Below are 27,365 nucleotides of genomic sequence, written 5' to 3'. Positions count from 1 at the left end.
TCCCGGCGCTGTTCTTCGCAGCCTCTTCGCGAAGAACCGATCGCTTCGCCTGCAGGGAGGTTTCGTGTCCCCAGCGCCCGCCGCCGTCGCCTGTAAAACTGAGGAAAACGTGCACAAGTGCAAGAATTCGCTTTCTTTTAAACCATTAAGGTGGACGAAGGAGCTCCGGCGGCAGAGAGGATTCACCTCTCGTGGTGCGCGGCCAGGCCTCAGGGACTAGTGCTTAGTTCCAGCTAAATCACGGGGTTCCCCCGGGGCTTTCTGCTGCCGTTGTGTGACCGGGAATTACTACAACTAATTAGCTATTTACAGGCAATTCTGCCTGTGCTGTCTGTTTACTGCCTATGGCAGTCTGGGTGTCCTTTCATGGATTAAAAGCCTCAAGTTCAACTCCAACTAGAGGTCAGTTTGGTTACTATCTATATTTTCAAGATACATTGTTATTCTCAGAGAATCTAAAAGATCCTCTAAAAGATCTCTAAAACTGGTGTTGGTGTTCCTGGTACAAGGTGTTCTGTCATTCGAAGAATGTAACAGATCACAACAACTATATTTCTTCCACAGAGCTTTCTGAACTCAAACCTTCACCTGTATGTATAGTAGGATTCTGGACAAAATCACAACCAAGTATAGAAGTGTTTTTTTTTTTTTTCTATGAATGAACACCAGACCCATGCATCCACTAGCCACTGAACTGCTACTAGTTTACACAGGAGTGATTTTTCCATCAATGAACACCAAAACCATCCTTCCACTAGCTGCTGAACTGCTACAGGTACAAACACACTAATTTCATCTAGGATAATGTGTTGGTTTATGTTTTTTATTCTGTAGAGCTGATCAGCCCAGCCTTGTGTGGAGTGGAAACTCCAGTTGTAGTGCACAGTAATTCACAAAAATCCTTCTGAGCTCCAGTCTGACTCCTGCCACGCTTTCTTTAGCTGTGAAGATTTCTACTTTGGCTTTTCCTGCATGTACTTGCAAATGAGTACTTAACTATGTTCAGCAGACTATTTTCCACTGCACATTGAGAACTCACTCTTGTCTTTCTCTTTAAGGAAATTTCTTGGTAAATATTCATTAGATACACACTCTGATGTCCCTGAGCTCTCTGGGGGATACGGGTGAACGAGAATGTAATCCTAGCCAGCCAGAGCCCTGTCAGGATAGAGGGCAGCAGATCACATGTTTCATTAATATGGCATGGGGTAAGTGTGGCTGGAACTCGACTGTCGACTGGGTGAAATACAAAGGAAAAAGTTAAAAGCACTCTTCTGATTGTGAAGGAGTAGTGCCCTGAAACACTGACCTCCGGAGATGAAGCAGATTTGAAACTGAGCAGCATGTGCTGCAGCAGTGCTGCTGGTGCTGTCACTAAAGAGTAAATTTAAGGGGACTCCCTGAGGGCTGATTACATCTGACATGTGCCACTGTCACCCCACTACAGGGCAGGAGCAGAAATCTGCTGCAGTTGAGTCAGCCTCAGGTGGTGACATCTTTTAATTGCTTTGCAAGCCTCAGCCTTAAGAACATCTGTTACTGATCCACTGTTTCCTATTTGTAAGCTATGAAGGCAAAAGAATTCTGTCTGGTCTGTACCAATGTACCTGGTTCATCTGCCAGTCTGTTGACTCCCTACCCAGTAGAATGATTCTGAGTATTTTGTTCATTTCATAGCAGTAAACCTTGAGGAAGATCCACTGGTGATTTGGAAGTAGAAGAAAGGCTGAGATCTGACCTGGCAAAGCTTGCTGGCAATGAGCGCTCATGAAAATGCATGCTGATGATTTCCCAGGTTAGTTAATGAGATTGTGGCGTAGGTTACTCAGCTTCTGAACGTGAAAAAAACAACCCAAACAAACCCTAAACCACTACAGGTAACTGTAAAAGACAATGGTTTTGGCTTATCCTTCAAAACGTGTTTGAGGAAAAAAAGCACCAAACAGAAATGACAGTCTTGTTCTTGCTACTCTGCTTCTCCTGTGCCTATGTGGATGCTACAGACAAATTGCCTGGTTGATAGCTTTGTCACTTACAGAACAAAGAAACGTTGCATTTCATTTTTCCCCCAATAATTTCCATTTCCAGAAAGCAAACTTAAAGAGCAAAATGGACTGTGCTCGCTACGTCTGTCTTTGCTAATATTCCATTTCTACCCGTGCTTCAAGAAAGTCAGGGCAGACACAGGAGGACCCAGGCCATCGTTCAACTCCGTCACTTCTGGCAGTTCAGAGCTGAGAAACCTTCAGCCAAAATTTTAATCTGGATAATTCCTAACATCCAATTTGCCATTTTGATTGCCACTGAAGTACCAAACCCCTGCTTTCAGGAAACTTCATCAGCGGCTCCCAACCCCTCTCCCCCGAGTGCTAATCCCCTCACTCTGTGGGTATAGCTGAGGTTGTTCCCCACGTGTGTCACTGCCTGCCTACTGACACGGCAAGTTTATCACCTCTTTGGTGTCATGAGAGCCTCAAAAATACACAGTAGCTCTTCCCAGTTGGCTTTTCCATTTGACTTTTAACAATACCACCACAAACACTGATACCTCACTGCCCAGCTCCCTCCCTCAGAATACTTATAAATACCTTGGATAGCCAGAAGATTCTTCAGGTTTACCAACATCCAGTCATCAGGATCACACTGATCCCTTTGTAAGAATTAGCTTCATATTCCCTTTGCACTGAGACCAACTTAATTAAATACATCACATTCAAACCTGAACTCCAATGGACTTTGCCTGCAAAATGTCTAGATTTAGATTTTAAATACTCCAGTAAGCAAATACAGAGTTTAAGATTTTTTTTTTGTGTCTGATACATCTATAAGACAATCACAAGAAATATTTGCCTGTCAGTCAATGCTTCCAACTACTCCAAAATATCATTAGAAATAAACAGGCATACTGGAATAAAAATTGCAGACAGTGTAAATCACAGACGTTGCAAATCAGGACTGGATACTTTCTTAAAAGGAAAAGAACTTACAGGCTTGGAAATGAGGAAAGGGAGGAAAATTCTGCCTTTTATGGAGGTCAGGTAAAAAATCCACAATAGCCCATTTGGCTTTGTGAATCTAAATATTCATCAGTCTTACTTCCTCCCCTCTATGCCTCATTTTGCAAGCAACCTTTATCCATTTACAGTGACAAAGTGTTCCATTTTTAGGAACAGGTGGCAGATAAAGAGCCATTCAGGAGAGTATATTAGTTTTTAGTCTGTTTCAAATGCCTAACAGTAAGTTCTCATAAATATCAGAAAGGCCTTAAAAATGCTTTATCTTTCTCTCCAGCTTCACTTACACCAAAGCCCCTCCATGTGCTTGTAGCAAAAATTGTCCATTTATTCTAATCTGCCATTATGAAGCCATTTAGAAAGAAATAGAAACACAGTACCTAGAGGCAGGACTGTCTCTTATACCACTTTAAATAAGGAGTTTCCATAATGATTTCTCTCAATTTGTACTGATATAAAGAGTGGATTTTGGCCAATTCAGTGGTTCTTTTCTAATGTTTTCATGCTAAAACAGTGAAAGGAATATTCTGGAGATTCTTTTCAGTGGCACGGACGCGGAGGTGGGTGAAGCAGGCGGCCGTGGGCAGCGTGCAGCCTGTGCCAGGGCAGCTGCAGTAGCAGGGCTCACACAGGACTGGCGTGACGCGCTGTGCCCCGTGCTCCCAGTCCCACTGTCCTCTTCCTTCTGTGCTCTGCAACATGCATTCCAAGATAAAATCCCACCTCCTTGAATAACCCTGCTTTTACTAGAATGGCTCGTAGCCGTTTCCGATCTTCTGCACCCTTTTCTTCTCATACAGGACTGTAGCACGTCAGCTTTAACAGACAACATATTTACAGTGTGGGTCAAGGGGCTACAGACAGTTCAGATGTTACCTGTTGACGAGTGCATGTTGTTTTAGTGTCACTTTTTAGCAACAGAGTTCGTGCCCTCATCTTGATGAGCTGGTTCACGCATCAAAAAAAGTTTGATAAGCCAGTGAGGTGCAGAATTAAGGGCTGGCTCTTGAAGTATGCTGCTCTTAAGCCAAGGTTCTGCCATCTTAGCACAGCAGCCAGTACTTGCTCTTCAATGGGCACAGAGTGTTTGAATATCATAGCAGGTTGCTGTTCTGCCATGAGGTGACACCAGTTCTGCTCGGCAGATCAAAACACCCGAAGGTCCCACTTACACTAGAGGGCACTCTCAAAACTAAATTGGTTTTGCTGTTGCAAAGATGTCATTGTTCCGCTGACAGCAAAGTGCAGGGTTTACAAAAAGGGGTTGCTTTCTCCGTGTTTTTCTCCATGGTTCTTGTTCTGGGCATTACCAGTTGTGTGCTTGCATTTCTGTTGCACACAGTTTCCTTTTATTTGGCTTCTGTCCAGATGTTTTTTAATCTATCAAGAGGAAAGGAAATTGAGCTCTGACAGCAATAACTACCATTCATAACCTACCACAGTGCCACGGTGTCCTGGTTTCTTCCTCTGCAGGCAATGATATTTTTCACTTCATACTAGGAGATTGTCCTAAAAGTTCTTTAAATCTGTGTCCAAATGGCGCTATTCCATCATTCACTGTGGAATTACCAGGGAGAGGCTGCAGGTACCTCTGCCCTTTCACTAGCCCCACAGAGTACAAATCATCCTCTCCCTCAGATGGCATGAGAAGGGCTGGACAGAACCTTCCTCCATCCACATTGCAGCCACATCCAGCCCTGGTCTTCTTGTTATGTTGTTTTGTTTGGTTGCCTCCTTGCTTTGAGGCAGCTTTGTATGTTGTGCCTCGCATGCTTGCCTTTATCCCCTCGCTAAAGTAGCCATTTGGCAGGAACAGCTCAGGGTGCCTCTGCTCAGCTCTGAGGCACCACGTCAGCACACACTGGTGAAGAACCTGCTCTCTGTGCGCACCGTGCCGGCAGGAACGATTCCCCAGCAGCAGCCCACACAGTGTGTTTATTTTAAATAAGTGTGGCAGTATTATCAGTCCTGGGTAGAGAAGATGTCTGTCCAGAAAGCAGAAGCTGCACAGAGTCAGCACAAGTCCCTGACCGTTGCCAGGATAACATGCTACAGCTACAGGGACCATCACCAGGGCTAATGTGGAAATTTTCTTAGTATTGCCTTTTTGGTTGAAATCTGTTTATACAGGGAAGTTTTGAAGGCCCTAGTTCCCTTTGCTCTATGCTGAGCAGTTCACATGAGTGGCATGATACAAGGTGCCAATTAACAGAATTAGACTTCTTTGTGCTCCTGGCATGCTTCCCCCGGAGGGAAATCATCAATATATTTTTGTGTAGGGCTCAGCCTTTCGTCAGCACCAGCTTTGGTATTTTAATAATGTAATCCAGTGCAAATCATTCTCTAATAGACAAAATGTCTTATCCCATTTGTAATGCCTTAACTAGTTAACATCTTTTAATTCTTCCACTCAATCTCTTCTCCATGTATATTAAAGTGCATTATAACTTATTCTATATATTTATGCTCAGTACATTCACGCTGTGCATTCTTTTTTTTCCTTTTCTTCTTTTCTGCATGAGAATTTCAGAGAAGACACTGGTGTGACACAACTGTATCTTCTTTTCTTCTGTTGTCTCATTCCTGTCTGCTAGGTTTGGTAGATCTCCAGGTGGCTGGTGAAGGTGTTCAGTATTGCCTCCGTTTCTAATACTGGTTCTTTATTTCTACCTAAACTCTAGGAACCTATACATAAAAATATAGCTATACATGCAAATACATCATCACTGAAACTGGTGCAAATATAAAGTTGTAACACTGGCATTGAGAATGGACTGAGTACTGGAGGAGAGTAGCCTGACATTCCTTCCAGCTCTTCAAGACTCACGTCCCCGCAGTGTTTGTCCCAGACACCGGCTGTTCTGGCCAAGTTCAGCACCCAGCACATGAGCTTACTGCTGGTTTTATTCCAACCTCAGTTCTGCTGGCAAAGTTGGAGAAGCTACTTTTTCCAGCCCCCTAGTTATTGCAGTACCCAGTGTAGGCAAATAGAGTATTCTTATTTTTTTCCACAGAATGTACACACTTAAAATCAGTGGACCAAAATCCTCAGGAAATGGATTTGAAGTCTTAGTTACCTTTTCCAGTAATCTTCTTTAGAAGCTGTAGATAAAAACTTCATGTTGTTTCAGAAAGAATGGCAAGGCCAACCTCTTGTGAACTTAGTAAATGTCTTCAAACTGCATTTTATCAAACTATATTTTATCTCACACTGGCATGATTACGGCCCCCTTGGTACAGATACAAACTTCATTCCTGAATTCTGAAGGAGAGGATTTATGTCACTGCAGGGCAGGAAGAACTGCTTCTAATAACCTTTCAAATTGCGAGTGGTATTATATTATCCAAGAGCTGAAAATGTAATACTTTTAAAGGAGGCAGTGAAAAAATTATGCTGAGCACCAGAAGGTTGATAGTCCAGACTCAGTAGTTTGCAAAACTTCGGCAATGTTTTCAAGGAAAGGCTCACTAAAAACAGAGGTAAATGCAACATGGGGTAAGGTGCAAAAGGGACTTAAAAATAGGTGACCCCTGAATAGCTTAGATAATAACTGATTTTATGGACAAAGGAAAGTGGTTAAAATCTGTTTAGACTTCATGAAGCATTTGATATAGAACCACACAGGGAATAATTAGTTATTAGTTAGGGATTAGTATAAAGTGAAGAAAGCACTGGATAAGGGGAGATGGAATGAGTGATTTTCAAAAACTGCATCTATATTAGGAAGCCCTACAGGAACAAATACACAACGTAGTTGGTGCTCAGGACCCAATATCCACACTGTAGGTTGCGGGTTGCTTCTGACCAGCCCTTGTCTGGTCCCACAGACTGGACTCTGATTGGCATCCGGAGCATAGTGCAGGCACTGCTGGAGGGCATCACTTGTTCAGTTTCATCCAAAAGGAACCCAGTTTCCACACTGGGTACAAAACAAAATGTGGAGCAATGATGAGTCATTGCTGAGCAGGATGAAGTCACCACAAGGGCCCAGCCGCAATGGCTGGAACAACTGAAGCAGAAGAAAACGGGAGTACAAAATGCAAAGTTCAAAATTTGAACTGCATCACCTATTTTTTAAGCTGTAAGTTGTTAACTAAGCAGTAAAGTTGTACCTGTAGTGCTGTGACTGCACACTGGGACCATAGCTAGTCTAGCCTGTTGCAAGGCAGATTTTTGAAACAAGAATGCCACATCATCTCCCCAGTTCTTCACCATTACTAAGGACATAAAACGTGCCAATACAATGGATGCCCCTGGACATACAGCCTGAATCATTGGTACCACTCACCAACGAGTAATGGGAAATACCTGCTCTCCATCTCTTGCCCATGACCCTCCCAGTACAGCCCAGTAGGCCCTCTGCTTTAGTCAAGCTGCAAGTGCATCACAGGCTCATATTCACCCTGGCATCTGATATAAACCCTGGGCCCTTTTCAGCAGAGTTGCTCCTCAGCCAGGTGCTTCCCAATCTGTACTAAGATATAGGGAACCCTGCATTTCTTCGTGACCTTCATGAGCTTTCTGTTGCCCAGCTTATCAAGGTCTTTGCCATTTGTTGTTGGTCACTCTGGAATTCAGAACTCAAAGGACACATTTCAATTCATGGCAGAGCACTGCACTGTTTTAAGAATCTCAGTGGAAACAACTCTCAATACAACAGGTTTGTAACTGGGAGTTTCCTCTTCAGAAGCAAAGAACACCATGAAGCACCTTTTTATGATAGTGACTGGTAATACACTGTATTTACCAAGTTTGTAGTTGTGTCAGACTCAAAGTTTGACTCCAGCACCCCTTGCATGGGATCATTTCCATTCACAGGCCAGCTGGGCTTCCACAAACCTGAGCAGCAAACGCTGCTTCCACACATTTGAAGAACTAGGCCCCGTTAGCTTGAAAAGTTTTGTCCCATACAGGGGAAGATGAAGGTGGATACTGCCACCTCTGCTCTAAGGACATGTACAGTTCTGTAGACCTTAAGAAAATGTTTCCAGTGCTTCTGCCCAGGGTATTTTAAGGATTTCAGCAGCCACCTAAACTGTCTGAAGTGCTCCATCATTTATCAAGCACCGAAAAGGTATCTCCTGAAACCTGACACTGTTGTCTGAGACACTATTTACAGGCCTGTAATGTACACTGCAGTGTGTACTCAACTTCTGAAAGCTAATGCCTGTCACAGGAAGGGTACAGTATCTCAAGATTGTGAAAACATTCAAATACACAAGTGTTATGTTTTTTCCTGACAAAGGCATTTCCTTGCCAAAGAATTATTTCAGACATTTTTAAAATTGGCACTGTTTCCAACGACTAAAAAATTAAGCGGCTGGCCCAAATTTTCTACATTAAAGGAAGCTACAAAGTGCATGTGCTTACAGAAGACCTTCTTTCCCGTTTTTTTTTGATGGTTTGTTTTTTCTTACAGCCTCATAGAGCTGATGGGCAAATGTTTAATGCACAGTCTCTACTTCAGAAATTTAGGTATCAATACTACATGAAAATTTTAGAAAAATAATTTCCTGTAAGTAAGATATTAAAAAGCAGTCTTGAATTCGACTTTAATTCCTGAATGCCTTACTTTATGGTTTACAGCTAAATGGATAATTTTTTACTTTGAATCTGAGCAATATTTCAGGGTTCAGCCAGCCCCATCCAAGAGCAAAAGGTGTTCCTCACCAAAGCTCCTCTGTGATGGACCTGTGATTTGGCAAGAGAAGAACCCAGCTTCCCAGCTCTGTGAACCAGGCTGTACTATACCACTTCTCACACACCACGACTCCCAGGTAGCACTGTGACAGCAGAGCAGGCTCCATGCCTCAGGCACCCTCTTTTTCATTGGCAACACAGATCTAATAAGGAGACAAAACCAGCACTAACATACTCACATCAGTACCAAAAAAATCCACAGGGTAATCCCACAAACGGGGACCTCTTCTAAAGGTGAGATGGTTGGAGCTGGATTTTCTTTCTTGTTTGATGCCCCGTTGGAAGGGTGATGTCAGCTCATCATGCCTGTTTGCAGACATCCAGCACTTGAAACCACCCCTCTGATGGGTAGGAAATGTTACTGTAAGGGAAGCCGAGACACTTCCTCGTGGGATAAGCAGGGGGCTAGAGCTTGGCTCCTTGTAAAGTATTACTATAAGAGTGCAAGGGCAGGAAAGTAATCTGCTAATTGCAGCTCTCCAAAAACAAGGCAGTCACATTGTTCCCATTTTTACCAGGCTGCCTTCTTTCCTCCCTCCCAGTTGTAGGACTCACTTCTCCAGGTGACAGACAGCAGATGGAGCAGTAACAAACCAGTGTTTTACTGGTGGATAAGATCAGCAAACAGAGATTCCCTCAGTTTTGGGGTATGTTGTTTTGGTTTTTTTTAATTTTTTTTCCTTGAGCACTGCCAGTGTCATGTGGAGTTAGGTGAAACTGCTACAGATGCCTCAGCTACCAAAGATCATTCTACATTATTTTTTTATATATATATAAAATACCTGATGCAAAGGAAATGCGTAAGCATTAGTTAATTAGCAGAGCAGTTCTCCCACAGCTCTCAGACGTTGCCCTGAACTGTGCATTAACCTGTTATCATTTACTGGACAGGTCACTCACCTGCTGTTCCAGGCTCCTTCTAAATTAGATGGGAAGGAGAATCATTTCTATAAGGGCCTCTGAAAGCCCTAACAGCACTTTTCTGAAGCCCACTCACATTTCAGGGGATGATTATTTTATTTATCTGAGCCAGTACCTACCTTTCTTTTCTAGCACAGTGCTGTTGGTGAAGAGCTGTATGGAGATGTCAGTTGTACTGGACCAGCTGGTGCAGCGAGAACACTTTTACACCACTTAGAAAGTTAGAGTTTTTTCTTCATTAAAACCATTGTTCACTTAAGGGAGCTCATGAATGATAATTAACCATGAATCCCTGGTGATAAAAGTGGATCCCTGCTCCATCTGTATGGGAAAGTGTGACAAAGTTTACAGAATATGTAAAAAAAAAAAAAAAAGGCCAAACACTGAGAATCTGAAAAAAACACTGAAAAAATTACCTAGTTGTTCAGTAATGTTGCTAGTTGTTTTTTTTAAAATCCATGAAATGTTGAACCAGGTTTTTGTATGACGTGCACTATGTAAAAAAAAAAAAAAAAGAAAAGAAAAATAGAGACTAAGCACTGTTATTTTAAATTGGTTTTAATATGTCTTTCAGGACAAAAAAAACAGGTGTGGATCCAAAATTCATCTGAAAAAAATCTGCATATAGTTTGCACATTACTATGGAAATACTTAATTTTCCTTCCTTTTATAAAGTGCATTATGCCAGAACTGTAAGACCATATATAGCCAAATTAAAAATTACAGAAGCTTCAAAATCCTATAGTGCATGTGTTAGGAAGCATACACCTGAGTACAAAGGCCATATCATAAGGGTAAGTGTGAGGAAAATGTCAAATACATTAATGTGCATGAGTGAATCAGCAATCGCTACTTTTAAAAGCTATCATTTTACCACAAATGATGCCATTTTAGGTGTTTACCCTTATTCTGCCATCCAGATATCTAGCAGGACGATGCACTAACCAGTTTAAGTCATTATTATTGCACTTGACTAGGGAGAAGGAAGAAATTAAATTCATCACAGTGATTGTTATTAAAATGAAATCCCAAACAATACAAAATAGTATGTATGGGAAATGGCCAAAATGAAAGCAAATTTACATTAAAATGTTCTTATTAAGCATTGTGTCACTCAGTAGATTAAAGAGCTTTTCGACAGAAGCCTCATCTTAATCACATTTAACTCCATGACAACACATTGAATTCAATAGTAGAAATTTCATTTCAAAAAATCTCTGCTATGAAGTGAAATGAAATGCTCGGTATTATTTTTACGGTAACAGAGTAAGTCTTGGGATAATTGCCTGTTACATCAGACCCATCAACAGCATCACTGGGGTTCTGATGAATCTTTGAATGCTAAGACAGGCAATGGGATTCTAACAGAGACTTGGTGGAAAAATTAATGTAAAATAAAGAGATCAGGTGAGGAAGTAATCCTGTGAAAATTAAGGTATGAAACATTGTTTTCAATACGCCAGATACTTCATGTAGTCCAGTTATTTAGCACACTGAGTGGCTTGTTAGTCATTGTGGACTTTGCCTGTAAATCAACCAAAGCTTAAATATAGCAACAACCTCCTCACACAAATCCACTGGTGAAGATGGGGCCAAGGAGCAGGTCCTGATCATTCAGTAGGCAAATGTCACAAGGTTAAGCCACATGAAACCAAAACTTAACTACTGTACCTCCAAGCATCTTTATGCTTAAATTACTTCATATAAATGAGGCACACTTCACAGTGCTTGTAATAATTAGCACTTACCAAGCACCTTTCAGAAGTGCTTTGCAACATCAAGTAAGGTCAGAAATCTCATTGCTCTTTCATTAGAACACCCATAAATATGTCAGGGAGAGCTTCCTCATCAATGTCAGAGCAAGGACAGCAGGGCTTGACCCACAGGCCTCCAAAAAAGTGTAAAAGAGGCAAGGATGTATTCCTAATTGCCATTTTACAGATTGCAAACACAGTAGCATAGAGATTAAACAATTTGTCAAAGATTGACTAAGGAGTTGTAGCTGAATTAAGGATTCACAGCTTTGGGCTTTTTTTCTTTTTAAAACTCTGAAAGGTATTTTCATGTGGCATAAAGTCACAGCCTGTGATGAGCTGGGGTATGAAGAGACTGCACTGCAGCCAGAGGGTGCAAGAATTCTGCCTTACAAGCAGCAATACATGTGTAAAGAATTAAATTTATTGCTTGCTATATGCTTGTACCGCCACTTTTGTAACTGCTTCTTGACACAAATGGGTTTGAACACTAACTGTTCTTTAATATTGAGCAAGAAAAGAAAAAGGGGAGGAGTATGGCACAAGATACTCCAGATAGGTTTTTCTTTTTCCCCATCTCTGATGCAAAGCACGTAATTGTTTCGTATCCTTGGAGTTATCTCAGAAAAGGTGTATTTTCACATGCTACATAATGGCATTGCTGAGGTTGTGATGCCATTTCCACAGCCCCTGGGAATGATACAAAAATAGTGTTACAGCTCTGAGATATATACAGAAAAAGAACATTTACTCAGAAAATTCCACAGTTAGGGAATAACTCTGTTTCTAGTGTATTCTTTTCCCTCTACAAGAGGCAGGCCTTTTTTGAGAGCTCTTGAAGAATGGCCATTGTAAATAAGAAGATCCACAAAGAAATCCAAGCGTATTCTTGAAGATTCTGGGACCTCTCCACAGCTTCTCCATGTCCTCAGCCCTCGCTGCCACGTGTCATCCCCTTCTTTAAATAGGCATTACATTTTGCTGAGGAAGGTCAAAATGTGTGAGGGGTGTAAATACTGCGGCAGTCATCATTAAGTCATGCATTGATTTATTCTTGGAAACCTAGGAGCTGTGGAACGAGTGCACCTCAGAGCCGCAAGTCCCCGGTTCCTCGGCTGAGAAAGCTTTGGAAATGACAGGCACTGCACTAAGCAGGAAGAAATGTCTCGGGTTCACTGAGAAAACCCAGCGTGCTGCCTCTGCTCCACTCCCCCCGTGTGATGTGTTCCCTGAGGACTCTCCCTTCCACCCTTGCTCACGCTCTCCCTACTGCATCAAATCAAGACTGCACACCCGGCAGTCTCCAGAGGGATTCGCCCAGTGCACAGGATTTTTGAAAGAATTATTAGACAGGTCAACTTTCTCCAGTTTGGCCCCTCAACAGATGTTACCTCAGTTACTAGGATAGGCTCTGTGATAAAAATAAAAATGAAGCTGTTCTCCATTCATTTTAGCAGGCTATTAAAAAAATACTTATATAAAAATTACAGACAATTGTGTTAGCTTTGCTTTGTGCAGTCAAAAAATAACTACCTAACTTTACTGTATTTTTAGAAACTGAAAACCTGTATAATCCAGCCAATTGAAGTACGCTGTATCTAGTACACAGACATCTTAACATTCAAAGTTGAAGAACAAATCCAAGCCTCACAATTCTCAAGTTACCCAGTAACTACTGGAAAAAGCTTAATACTGGTTTCAGCAAGAAGAAGTAACTCTATGTGGATGAAAATAATTTCAAATAGTAACATGACTCAAATTTAAAAAGTATTTTTTCCTTTTTTTGTTAAGAACACTTATTTTTTCTTCTTCTTTTTTCTTATAATGGCCACCAAGGAGATTTTACACTGAATTTACTAAGTATTTAAATAAAATGTTACAATCCAGAATTTGTTTTGTTTCTATTTAATTTGGAGAAGAAAATGGTTTTAAGTAGCATCTCCACTTAAAGAGGAAGCAGTAAGGAACAGATGAATGATAAATTGTGCTTCTCATCACCGAAGTTCTTCATTTCTTCAAAACAGCTGGATCATCGACTCTCTTGATTTTCCAACTCCAACCCATTTAACTAGGGAGGAAAACATCTATTAGAACAATTACTGAGAGCAAATAGTATAATCAATGAATTGGAGTAATTTTCACCTTTCGTCATGCTTCACTACGAACTGGCCAACTGTGTGCTGAAACACAATGACAGGAAATCTCAGTGTCAAGAACCACTTTACTCCTGTTGCATTACCAGAGTAGAAGTGCAACATACTGAAGCGTGAAAGCATGAAATAACCACCCCAGAATCACAAAGCACTGCCAAGGAGGGCCTAACAGAAGGTCAGGCAGGTTTGTTGCAGGTTGAGCTGTCATTGTCTTGAGTGATAGGATGTCTCACCAAACCCCTGCAGAGAGGAAGCGAGAGCTCTGCTAGACTGTGAGGTTTTCTTGATGTGGACCAGGAGGCAGTGATGCACACATGCTATAATACTGTTAAAAGTGAGGCTGCAATTAAAAGCACTATCTAGTGTGAGCAGCCACCCCAAATACCACACCATAACTGTTCCACTACAGTTTTTATTGCCCATGGATACTACAGAAATCGCTGTAGGTAGGTCTCCTTTGAGCTCATTCATCAAACCCACCAAGGCACCCTGGCTTTGCAGCAAGAACTAGAGAAGTGAAGTAAGGGGGGCTTTAGTGGTACACCCCACCACCCATGCCTGTGCCCATGACCACATAATGGCCATTCACCAAGTGTCCAGCTCTGCTCTCAGATGCTTCCTAATCCATGAGCAATACTGGAATTGCCACAGCTGGAACTAGCCCATACTCCCCACATGTGACCTTTGAGGTGCTTTATGGAAAACAAGAGCATACATGCCAGCCTTCTAAGTCTGGTACTGTGAAAATTCCACTCCAAACTCCACCATTTCTGCCATACCTTGGCACCTCTAGAGCTCTAGCAGTTAGATTTCAAGAAAACTGGATAGCTTAATGTTTGGAAATTGATGATATTAAGATTCTCGTTTTTCAAAAGTGATAGAATTGGGGTAAAGAATCTTGTATCTATTATGGAACACATCTCCTTATATGGGTAAGTACAAAGTGTGGGGGGGAAGAAGTCTATGTTCAAACAGGGGTGTAGTGCAGGAAGTGAAAGGAAGAGATTAGGGCCTTAGACACTATGCACTGAAGCACGGTGCAGAGATTCCCAAGTTTCCACTGACAGAAGGCAGCAGTTTCCCAAGAACGATACACGTTTGTCTTTCCTCTGGTTAAGTCCTTGTCAGCAGCAGCTTGGAGCTCTCTGCAGAGCTGCCCTCAGAACACCATCCTTTCCTGCTTCTTGGCCAGTTGTCGTTTACCACCAGCAGCCCAAGCACGGGTACCTCCAGTGCTCCCTGCCCAAACCAAGGCACTCCCTGACGCAGGAACCGTGCGCTGGTACAGCACTGCCCCTGCCTGCTGGGCCACCCTCCTACACACACCTACAGAAGGACTCACCTGGCACTCCGACATGGTTCTCCACACAGCGGATGTAATTCTGGGCCTTGGGAGGGAGGTCCTCCCATTTTCGTGCACCAGTTGTGTCAGTCTTCCACCCAGGCATTGTTTCATACTCTACTTCCACCTTCTGTAGTATCTCCTGATTAGCTGTGGGAGAAGAATTTTTGTCACAGTTGATTTTAGTTGCTTCACCTAAAAAGAGTACAGCTATGGTTCTTGACCAACAAAGTCTTTTGACAACACCAAAAACCTGATATATGAAAAAACAGTATTTCTACTGGTTGGTTCCTTCATTCATTAGATTAAATTCTGTTACTTAGGAAGGTACTCTGATTCAAGAGGATCCAGGAATTCCGTTTCCTCTTTGAAAACCTGTAGGATGCACTCTGTGCTGTCAGAAGACTACAATATTATTTTTGAGGACACAAATTTTTTGAAGTTTATAGTAATTCCACTTTTTGCTTCAGGTTTGCACATAATAAAAATAAAAGTCCTCCTGGAGACAAGGCACTACTTTCTCAAATTTATTTATCTTTACAGAACATGGCTAAATCAGGCTTGCTAAAAACTTAGGATGTCTGCAAGCTTCTCCCCACTGGAATTCTCACTGCATCCCCAGCCAGGAACTACCATCAGTGGTGCCTCCAGAATCCCCCATCCCAACAGAACAAGCCATTCAACTTGGCACAGATTGTTACAGAAAAAGTTGTGAAAGTATCATTAATGTACAAAAATGACATATTACATCTTAAATGTTTTCTCATTAATTATGTTGAGAGGCAATATATACTTTATTAACCACAGTGTCGTTGCTCTTAGTTATATGACTGTATACCACAAGCAGCTTTATTCTGCTTGTATCCGTCTCATTTTTGCACAGCTTAAGCACTGCTTTTATCTTCACCTTACCTTCATTAAAGGCAATAGCCTTTAATGAAGCCTTTAATAGCCAATGACTCACAGTCACTGAACTGAGTCTTGCTGACCTTCAGACTCCTTATGTTGTCAATAATAATAAAAACCCCTGACATCTAATAGGACAGGACACAGACTCCCTAACACAATTTTTCATTTGCTCTGAACTTCTTGTCATCCTACATATAGACAAAAGTTGAATGTAAAATGCTGATGTATTGGTAAAACAGTCTTTATACTGATACTACACTTTCACAAAATCCTACTGAAGGTCTAGCAAAAAAGAAATCAAGACTGATTCTAAAAATGAAAGTCTTTCTCAAAAGATATGAATTAACAGGCAGGAAAGAGAAAAATGAACATAGATACATAACAACATACCTGGAAAATATGGAATTCTTTTTCCACCCAATTTGTAAGCAACACCAATTTTAATCTCATCAAGGACATCCAGAATATCCAGTTTTGTTAATGCCAAACTGTACAGAAGAATATTGGTTAGAGTTACAGACTTGATGAATCTCCTCCTTAAAACTTTTCATCTGTCTTTTTTTTTTTTTCCCCTTCTTAGTTTTGTATTCACAAATTCAGCTCAGGCAACTCAGCAAGCAAAAATATACAAATATATTCAACTATGAGCATTGTTAATTGAATTCACACCTCTGGGACGAAGATGTAACTGAGCTACTGAGACACATTTCCAAATGCTTGGCTGCTCGTGCAGGTGCAGAGTGTTCAGCTGAGAGCAGGAAAAGGCAAGCTGACTACGTGAAGTGGCACTTGCTGGACTCGGTCTGGGTATGTGTAATGGCATGTCACTTCATGTCACTACTACTGATTATTTCTGTTGCTCCTACTGATTCACAACAACCATAAAATAAGACTTATTTACTAAAGTACACTTTCAAAACAGGCTTCACAAGTATAATCTGGCTGCTCAAGTCACGTAGAGGGTTGAGTAAGAAGGATCCCAGCTTGACTTTCAGTGCCTTGGGCTGTTACTACCAGGGCTGTCAGATGAAGCTTTCTCATCTTGTAAATGAACACAGTGAAATGCAAAAATGGAACCTCAGGATGACACTGTAGGATTCACTGATCAGAATATAACTGTATTTAGAAACTAGTCAAATTCTGTAGAAACAATATGCTAGACACATTGCTTGGTAAAAATACAAGCAGCTAAGGATTTAGGCAGGTATGTGCATAATAGTCCATGCTAGACGTGCTCAGGAAGTATATGATGAATGCAATGATTAAATGAAAAGACTTTTTGGGAAAGAAGCAGCATTGAGCCAGTTCTTCAATTTCTATGAATTCGTTATCTTCCAATGTGTTTAACTGTCACAGTTAGCAGAGACAACAGTTTTGTTGATAGAAGTGCAGTAACTGTATAGAACTGAAGGGGAAGGAAACATAATGCCTTCCCAAAACTATTTCCACATAAACTAGAGCTGTGTAATTTAAAGCTAAATACAAATCCAAGTAAAAAAAAACTATTTTAAAAACCTTTCTGATAAATTAATAAGCGAAGATTGCTGTTCCTTTGTAACATTAGTAGCATAAGGAATACTAAGTCTCAGTTTAGAAGATAATGAAAATAATAATAATAAACTTTTCCAACTTCTAAAAATACAAATTGGGAATTGGTTATAAATTAATGGCCTGTGATAGTTACTAGCATTTTAGCATTAGACATAAGCTAGCTTGATGGCATTATGGTCTTGAACAGTTCCTTTAAACAGCCACTTTTCCTTTAAAATGTCAACCTAATACATATTTTTAATTATAAAATAATGTATCCAGTCCCAAAGAAAATAAATCAGCCCATTAAAAGCGGAATTTATAACGCAATATTAGACTACATCTTTATAAATAAATGAGCCTTTTGGGACTGGATATAAAGCTCTGCCAGTTGCTGTACACTTTGCATCATCCCACTGACTTCACTTAATGCGGCAGTTTTTCCAAATGATGCAAAACTGGCCCTACAAGTATGATCCACTAGTCAGCCCAAGCTCAAAACCAGCCAGGTTTAGATCGTGATGCAAGGTAGTATGAAAGCACTGAAACAGGAACACCAGAGCTAACACTTAGAAAACAAATATATTGAGCCCATCTACACTGGCCACCTCATGTAAGCAAAGTGAAAACACGTATGAAAAAACCCCATCACTATGCTGCCATAAAATCACTTGATTTGGAAAAAAAGGAATTAGATTACTATTAGCATTAAGACAATTCTCAGTTGCCCACTGTGAATTATTCTATTGCTTAAAATGTAACACTTTACTGGACTTATATTAATGTTACCTACATATTTATTCTGCGAAGCACAAAATTATCACTTCCAAATGTAGCGCAAAATCTGTGATGCTTACGCAGTGAATCCGTTGATCATATGAGCATATTTCAAAATGACAAGATCTAACCAGCCACAGCGTCTCTTCCTGCCTGTAGTTACTCCCCATTCGTGGCCACGGGACTGTAAAAGATCTCCAATTTCCTGAAGGAAGACAAAGAATGATGAAGGTATTTCATTGAAAAAATAGCAGGAAAAAAGGTATAAACAAATACAGATGAATAGCAAGAAAAATATAGTTGTTCCGATTCCAAGGTTTTTTTGAAGGAAAAAAAAGAGAAAAATATTAAGTTTTATTGGGAGGGGACTATGGTGGAGAATAAATCCCCTCATGCACAAGACTTTTGTATTTCAAACACTAGCATTTCCAAAATATTTAATTAATATGGCTATTTTACATTCCAATGAGACACTTTTCTTCCTCCTTCATATGAACGGAAGACTTCCTTGACAATTCAAACCTGTTTTTTAGTTTGTTTGTGTTTACTTTCTCCATCTGGTCTTGTTTTTGGGGGCAAGACTGTAAATGCTCCAGACAAGACCAATGATTGTACAACATCTAGGTCAACAGACTCCTTGGTTCTACCACAGTATGAGACCTCCAGCTTCTCCCTTCAAGCTAGAATCTTTTATAATGTGTTAAACATGAGGAAGAAAGAAAGTTTACGCTCAATTCATTTCACTCATTAGAGAAAGGATTTTTGTGACTACATCCTTACACTAGATTTGGATCATTGACCTAGAGATTGCTGTGTGCAGAGCTCATAATCAATACCCTGAGCTTTCAAGCTTCTTGCTAATGAAAATACAACAGACAGTTTAAAATAACCAGAATCTCTCCTTTTTATTGATCAATTTGTGCATGACTGGCTGACACACACACCACATTTACTCTATAAATCACACATGACTCAGGATGTTAAGCATAGAAGTTATAGCTTGTAATTTAAGCTTTCCTGTAAAGCACTGACAATTCCAGTCCACACCAAACTCTTTCTAGTGAAATGCACCTAACATATTACATAAGATAATGAAATCTGTTTCCACATCATACAACAGAAGTGTGGTCACTGCAGTAGAACACCATCAGATTTGTGTTTCTCTCCTCTGAAGAAAAACCCCTGCAGTTTATAACATAATTCTCCTCTCTTCACGGGTGCCTCTTTACCCCCGGAATACCCTCACCCACCCCGATGCCGTGCTTTGGCAGCTGTGTGTGCTGTGCTGTCACACCTACGTTGATCTGCTCGGTGGGGAAGGCTCCGATCCCGACGCGGGTGGTGTACGCCTTCACCACGCCGTACACGTCGCCCACGTGCTGGGGGGGCACGCCCAGCCCCGTGCACACCCCGCCGACTGTGCAGTTGGAGGAAGTCACGAAGGGATACGTCCCTGTCAGGAAAACACAACAGCACAACCCTGCTTCAGCTACGCCAACAGAGCAAGACTCATTTTCCTTCATGGAGCTGAAAGGTTTTCACCTGTCTGTTTGGCTTCAAAGCTAACATGGAACAGCGGTCCAAGATCAGGGAGAACACTTCACATAGCTCTCAAAAGCAAAACGAGGACAATTAAACTGTTCTTCCCCAAATTGCTTTCTCCTGGAGTGTACAGTATGTATTTAGATTTCTAAAGCTCCACAAAAAAAAATCAAAATTATTTTTTTCCACTCAAAATAGCTGGCTCATCCTGGCCAATTTCTGTACGTATTATTAGTGAGCAAGAACTTCCTACAGACAATTAAGAAAAATCTACCACTTTCTTAAACTTCAGGAGGTATCCAGTACGTACTGCCTGTTCCAACGCATAAGCTTTTCTGCATGTATCCTTTGCAACTTTCACTGAGGACTGCCCACAAGAGAGAAATTTCAAAGCACCTCAATACTACTTCCATCAGGCACTGGATCTGTTCTAGGGTGCTGCTGGGTAAAGCTTTCCTCACTGTCCTGTGCAGCACCCAAAGTATTTCCACAACATCCATGGAGAGCCTGGTGTAAAGGTCACAGTCTGACATTCCCAGTGCTCTACATAAGTAGCTCTGAATATCTGCAGCAAATTTTCTAAGTCTTAAGCAGTTATTCATGATCTCTACACTGTGACTCTATATTGGAGGATCTCTCCAGTTCTTCATTTTCATGGAGACCTAAGTGGTTGAATTAGGCTTTTGGTAAGAGAGCAGAGATCAGCTGAAGTAGCTGGACTCACAGGTTACCTGTACCAGTTTAATACCCCCTCTAATGCAGAAGAATCATCTCAGCAGCACTGCAATGGGTGCCTGGAATGTATGGCAATGTGCACACACGTTTAGAAGTTAAAAAAGACTAGATGATGTGGAGTGAAATTCCAGCTCTACTGTAATAAACTTAAGTAAAAATCAGTATTTTTTTAATTTATTTTATACCCTATGCACTTAATCCTGTTAATGACAGTTTCTGGCTTACTGGGCTTTATTTTTGGGAGATCTGTTTATATTAAAGGAAAGATTATTTTTCATTTCTCTATTTTCCTGCTGTTTGCAAAGCTGATATAAACACAAATCAAAATAAAACTGCTCTCTTAAGAGTTAAACTGAGTTTAGAATTTAACTTACCAAAGTCAATATCAAGTAATGCTGCATTGGCTCCTTCAACAAGAATCTTCTTTGGGGAGCCATGGAGAGCTTCATACATAAAATACACACCATCTCGAACCATGGGTCTTATTTTTTCAGCATAGCCCTGCAAATTTGAGTAAAAATGTCAGCTTCTCCAAACAATGGCTGGAAGCAGGGAACACCATCTTCACTTTTGAAACACAAAACATGCAGATAACTCTAACACGCCAGCTTCAATAATGGTTTACCTGAAAAATAAAACTATTAGCTTATATTCTATTGAAAACACATTACGGTATCAAACCACTCACACAGAAAAACATGACTTTTTATGGCATTAGCACTCCAGAACTTCTGTACCATTTCTATTCACATGGATGTTGCACACCTACCCCGTTTTGTTGTTACTTTCTCTATAATAGTGTGTCCATAGTCCAGACACACCGAGAGTGGGACTGAGAAACAGTACAGGCTCCAAAAGGAAAAAAAAATCACTACTTAGGAATTTTTAAAAATATCTTTAAAGGTAGGGTGTCAGTTCTGAACATGTATCAGACAAAAACTTGGGGAAGGTAAGACTTTTTTTAGCATCTTTTCTTACATATTCATGAAAGAAGATATTTTACCAGTGGCTTCTCTGAATTTATTTATAAAAAGACATTTTTGCTGTAATACCATAATCTTGAAATGCAGTTTCCATAAACAATTCTTCAGTAATCATTGAAGTCTCTGAGACAGACTACATCAGTCAGGGCTGGAGACTGATAACTTAAAGTGTCACCCTGCATTCTCTTGGCTACTTTAATAAAACAGTTACTTTATGTCAAAAAAAGTAAAATATGGGAGAATTATATTATCCACAAAATTTATTTTAATGCCCACAATAAGAGAACATTCTATTACAAAGTAGACCTATTGCTTATTAAAAGCTTTTATAATACTGAAGATATGCGTTTTGCATTTAAATTCATTAGTAAGTAGTAGTCGTGGTAGACTTAATTTTTACTTTTTAAATTTAAATATATTTTACTGTTTTCTTCTACACTTTTCCTGAAACAGAACAAATATTACAAGTGTTAATTTCTTACCTTTAGCTTTTTCAGTTGTCCTTCTGTATCTATTTCCAGTGTAGGAAACATTGACTTGTATTGTTGTGCCAGATTTTTAAATCTGTGAAATATTGAAATAGCACCTATGAAGAACATAGTCGCTGTTCACAGAACCTCTGGCAAGAACTCAGTTTATACTATACAAAGTACATACCGAGTGCTATAAGGAGAAACTGCCCAGAACTTCAATACCTCAACCAGTACATTTCCAAATGTACAGAATGACATTTAAAATGATGAGAAACTCTATGAAGCACAGGAAATATACACAGACATTCTTTCCATTTTTCTTTTCCTTCTAGACAATTCATATACAAGATTTAGACATGTATTTAAAAACATGTCCTTAAAAGCAAATCTGTCAGCCAAAATGCATCACACTAACATAATGTTTAGAAATGAAAATAGTTGTACCTTGAAGAAAATTCATCAAAGTCAGAAAGGAGGTCACAAATTCGAAGGCCTGTTCTTGCAGCTTTGGAAGAATATGTTGGTCCAATCCCTTTCTTTGTTGTGCCAATACTAAAAACAAATGCCCCAAATGTATAAATACATGAAAAAACACACTTTATACTCAGTAATGATGTTAAAGCTCTTCAATAGACTGGGCAGGAGGTCTGAGAAATAAAAACAATGACTGAAGTTCTAGAATAATAGCTATAGCAACTTACATGCTTCAGTGGGTTTGCATAAACATTGCTAATATTCATGCAACGCAGAGAAGCATTAAGCCTGAGGCTGGCTGAGAAAAGCTTATTTGAAACTATGGGTGTCTATAGATACATCATACAGTAATAATGGTTACTGTACTATCCTGTGGTACTACTACATCCCTTACCACAAGCAATAGGAAACAAATTTCATTTTCACAGTTGCAGCACTGCCTACAGTTGTAAACAACAACCAGTTCTGTGAGTGATCAAACTGGTTTCCTACGGCTTTGGCATTATTCAGACCATCTCTGTCCCTATAAACAACGTAAGGTTGCCCTTACATTGATAAGGATAAAAATGAAACTGTTTTCCTACCCATGTGCTTATTTTCACAGGCATTTTAGAAATGCAGTAATTTTGAAATCTATATATGTGAAGTTTGGCTGAAATTATCCAATATAGAGTAACAGAGGGAAAAATTTAAGGTGTTCGCATAAACTTTTCTTCTTCCAGACCCAGAATAATGAAGTATGAATGAGTACATACTGTGCTGAAGTACAAGATTAGAATTAAAACTAATACCTCCACAAAGTATCAGTGAATATACAATAAATGATTACACATTTGGAACCTGTATCTATATGTTGCAGAGAACTGGAAAACAGACATATTTAAGAATTAATTCCCTGCCTTTTCAGTAATACTTCTGAGTTTGTTCACTAACATAGGCAAGAGCAGAACAGTCACAGAATTAGTAACATCAGCAAGGCTCAAGACATATTGCACTTCTGTTTTCCAAAATTATATCACTTTTACAATTTGTGTAATTATTAATGAAACGAAGGTGCCGAAAAGACTTACTTTTTTCCTTCTTGGGCTTGACGTTGCACTTCCTGCAGCCCATCTACTGCCTGGTGAAAGTCAAACACTGCAATGGAAAATGAAATGGACATAGTTGGAGACCAAAAGAGAAAAACACTCTTTAAATCACAGACAGCTGTAATTTCAAGACAAAGCACCCTCGCTATCATTCATAGTGCACAGACTTCATGTGGAAAGAAAGCACATTCCTTAAGCAATGTGAAAACATGTAAAACATCACTCTTTAATGGATATAATTTACATCATTGTGCCTCAGACACACCACACAAAGAAGCCGTATTAGATCAAATACATAACTGTTCTGTGGAGTAATAATGTAGTTTAGCACCATGATCTAAGCAATCATTTGTGAGATTTTTCCCCTTCAATCACCACTTACCTATATGTGCTCTGTCTGATATAATCAGTCGTTTCTCCCAATCTTTTAAACCTGCCAGAAGATACAAAGAACAGTAGGATTTCAGCTGCACTGGCCGGTCAAACTTAAGAGATTTACTTTTAATTTTTCTATGTCTTTCTTCTAGTTTATGCAGCTTCTTGTTAAGAAGACTTTAGACAAAATAGATAAAACATAAGTGATTAGCAGCAATGTTTTCATTAACAAACTTCTGTTATGTTTTACTTTTTCAGCTTTCTCATTTTGCTACGCACAAAGATACTTGTTTCTAATGCCAGAATGCTGTGGCCTACCTGCAATTCTTATTTTAAGGAAAGACTCTTGTTTAACTCACTATACGATACATCACTTAAACTCTACTTGTGTTTCGGAAAATAGAGAATTAAACTACAGAGAATCATAAAACAATTCAAGATGTAAGGGACTTTAGAAGGTCATCTGGTCCAAAGCCTTGGACCAGATGATCTCAGAGCAAAACCAGCTTTTTATACCTGGGCACAGATGTGGAGACACAAACTCTGGGTTAAATTGTTACAGTTTGAGGCCAAACATTTTAGGATTTTATTTTCTAATGCCATAAAACTCCCTGAAAACTTATTAAAAGACTGCTTTTGAAAATATGTCTGAAGACTACAATACAACTCAACATTTTAAATGTTGTTTTCCTCATTATTTAAAATCCAGAATGTTATTGCACAGAATATTTATGGTCAGAAACAAAGGCTTAAAAAAACCCCTCAGCCTGGCTGCCAATATGAAGAAAAGTTAAAAATTACTCGATACAAACCTTTCTTTTCATTCTTTTCAGCTTCTTCAAACAGGCCTGGTAAATGTATAACCACTCCATTACCTTTGGGAACATAAATGATTTATTTTAAAGCAAGAAATAAAATACTCATTCTTAGGATGTAAGGCATGTAAGCACTTGCTGTCTGAAATTTTATTTAAGAACTAAGACTAAGTTTTTCACATTTCTCACAAAGTGATCTTAAGAATTTTTTAGTAAATCCTCATTTTGGGTAAAGAGCTAGAAGACTGCTAAAATCAGAAAAAAACCCCAGAGCTTGCTTGTTTCAGATGTGAATGCTGTGCCTGCTCCGAAGCCAGCTGAGGTAAGTGGATTCTTGTCTTTGTTTGTGGTGGACTTTGCACCACGACTTCAGCCTCAATTGTTCATGGTAAAAGCTTGAAGAAGTCTGTGACGTTAGGATACTGGCAAACCTGTGCTTGAATTTTCTTCAGGATTCACAGATTTGTTTTAAAATCAGCTCGGACTCGTGCTGTAATACATTAGCAATGCCTTCTCCCTGCTTTTGAGCTACAGTATAGAATCCAAAAGGAATAGAGAGCATTACTGATGAGACGTGGAGGATTAGTGATGGAGTAGGCTGGAAACAGCTGCTGCTTTCTCCTTGGGAACATCAGGTATACATGAAAGCCTCTCTTAGCCTAAATTTACTAACTGACAAGGCGGTAAATTGCAAAGCAAGACAATACACCGTACTTGGCAGAAAGAAAAAAACCCATGTGTCATAGGTTTCAATCACCCATTTAGAAATTATCAAATGGAACAGAACTGAAACTCCACGACTCACTAAAACTTACACTCATTTCTTGTACATTCAGTCAGAAACAATCATAACTTTGGGCAAGGCTTAAATTTGCCTATCACTTGAGAGTTTAATGACCAGTAAACAATAGAAACTTTTTTTATGATGCCATCAGCATCAAGTATCACCTTAAACAGCTACTAATGTGGAAAAAGAATTGAAGCTCTATGATGATATGTCAAGCAGAGCCCTGTATCTTGGGGCTTATTTCTGAAAAGCAGTGAAGAGATGGCAGAGATAGGTTAAGTAAATAATACAATTTAAGTGATGGGGTTGATGTCCTTAAAGGACAGCATATATATTTTTGAAAGTGTAAGAGGAGTGGGCAAGTAGAGGGTGGGATCCAAACTTGTACTGTAAAGTATAAGAAAGAGCAACATGACAGAAAGAAGGGGCTCTTACTTTCCATTTTCTAGCAGCAGAAGCTAAACTGACACTGAAAGTAGAATAACCCTTCATGTTAAAGCAGCAGTGAGGTAGAAGTCACACAGCTAAACTAAACCAAATCTGACTGACAGTCACCTGTATGTAGGCCTTTGCTTGCTACCATACAGTATGGCTGCTGCTACCCACCATGACATGTTGCGGTTTTTAACAGGCTCCAAAATCATCTTACCAATAAAAGAAATTGCCTTCGGATTAATGATGCCACTAGGAAACAGGTGAAAATCATATTCTTTTCCATCGACAACTACAGTGTGGCCTGCGTTATTTCCACCCTGCAACAGAGAGAAACACCTGAAATTAATGGTCTTGTACCACCACTCTAAATCCTCAGCAGATGATCTGACAAGATCATCTTTTTTTATTTATTTATTTATACATTCATGTCTTAGATCACTGCTTTCTCTACCTTATAGCTTCTTGAGATGCTGTAGTATTGTAAAAAGGGCTCAGAGAGGACAATTAGGGAGCTGATGGATTTTAGCAGGACTGTGTAGAATTATGAAGCAGAATGAAACCATGGAGTCAAGGCAGGACTGAGGCAGAGCAGGAGTAAATGCGGGAGTGGGGGCAGAAGCCAGAAGAGAACTGAAGCTTTCTGGAAACAGAACTGGATTGAACTATCACCCACAGAGTCTCTCTCTGATGTGCCTACACAAACCTATACTTTTGGGGCACCTTCCATGCATGGTCATTTCTTTGGGTTTAAGCCTACAATGCCCAGCATTTCCTTTTCAATAGAAGCTCCTCCAGCCTGCCCACCCACAAACAGCTAGTACTTCTCTAGGTGTTCAAGATGGAAGGTCTGTATGAAGTTAGGAGGACATGTAGTCTTTGAAGCTTCACAGAATCCCCATCAAGGTATGATCTTCCCAGTTAACACCACCACCACTTCATGAAGTCTGATAAAATTTGTAACTTACACAACCAGACCTGAGAATGGGAACTGGTATTTTCCTCCAGACAGTTGTAAAAGAACTGTGAGACAAACAGTTATGACACAAATTTGGGAAGAGGTGAGTAAATCGAGGTCATTACCTTGATTTCTCCTCCTTCATGTAAACAGTAAAGAGTTTTAAAAACTGAAGGTCCAGTTTTCTTGACAGGCTTAATGTTTGTTGCTGCTTTGTCATGATATAACTTCTATTGATAACGTTGGGAAATTTGACTACTTGCCTGCTCTCGTGCTACAGGCATTCCATTTTACAAAACAATAACAAATCTTCGTGGATTTGATATAAGGTCTGAATGATGTAGAAGCATCTAGAATGAGGGCATCTATTGGAAGGAGAACTACTAGTGGTGATTTGCAAACAGTGAAGAGTATTGGCTGAATGAGCAGAGCTGTTATATGAAAACCCTGAGAAAGGACAGTTATTTATAAAAAACAATATAGCACATGTTCTTCCAGTTGCATTCACTCTTCATTTAAACATCTGTTTGCATGTAATATACAGGAAAATGGTAACTGACATTTCTTTCAAAATATGGATATATGCTGAAACACAACACTGA

At 39.9% G+C, this 27,365-nt stretch overlaps 1 protein-coding gene across 1 annotated transcript; it reads right to left on the bottom strand.

Annotated features, from left to right (window-relative positions):
* Nucleotides 1-13,226: 13,226 nt before the first annotated feature.
* Nucleotides 13,227-26,125, bottom strand: ADSSL1 (adenylosuccinate synthase like 1; the record flags this gene model as incomplete). The annotated part of the gene is made up of 12 exons (XM_008947038.1): nt 13,227-13,458; nt 14,886-15,035; nt 16,185-16,282; nt 18,182-18,306; nt 19,400-19,554; nt 20,753-20,879; nt 21,844-21,925; nt 22,279-22,386; nt 23,379-23,445; nt 23,779-23,829; nt 24,584-24,646; nt 26,023-26,125. Coding segments are annotated over 12 exons (1,182 nt in total), but the record flags the coding sequence as incomplete, so codon positions are not given.
* Between the last annotated feature and the right edge of the window lie 1,240 nt (nt 26,126-27,365).

The sequence above is a fragment of the Merops nubicus genome, unplaced genomic scaffold (genome assembly GCF_000691845.1).
Source record: "Merops nubicus isolate BGI_N331 unplaced genomic scaffold, ASM69184v1 scaffold46449, whole genome shotgun sequence".
NCBI classification, from domain to species: Eukaryota; Metazoa; Chordata; class Aves; order Coraciiformes; family Meropidae; genus Merops; species Merops nubicus.
Note: the sequence above shows the minus strand (reverse complement) of the source record. Positions and strands in the feature narration are given on the sequence as shown.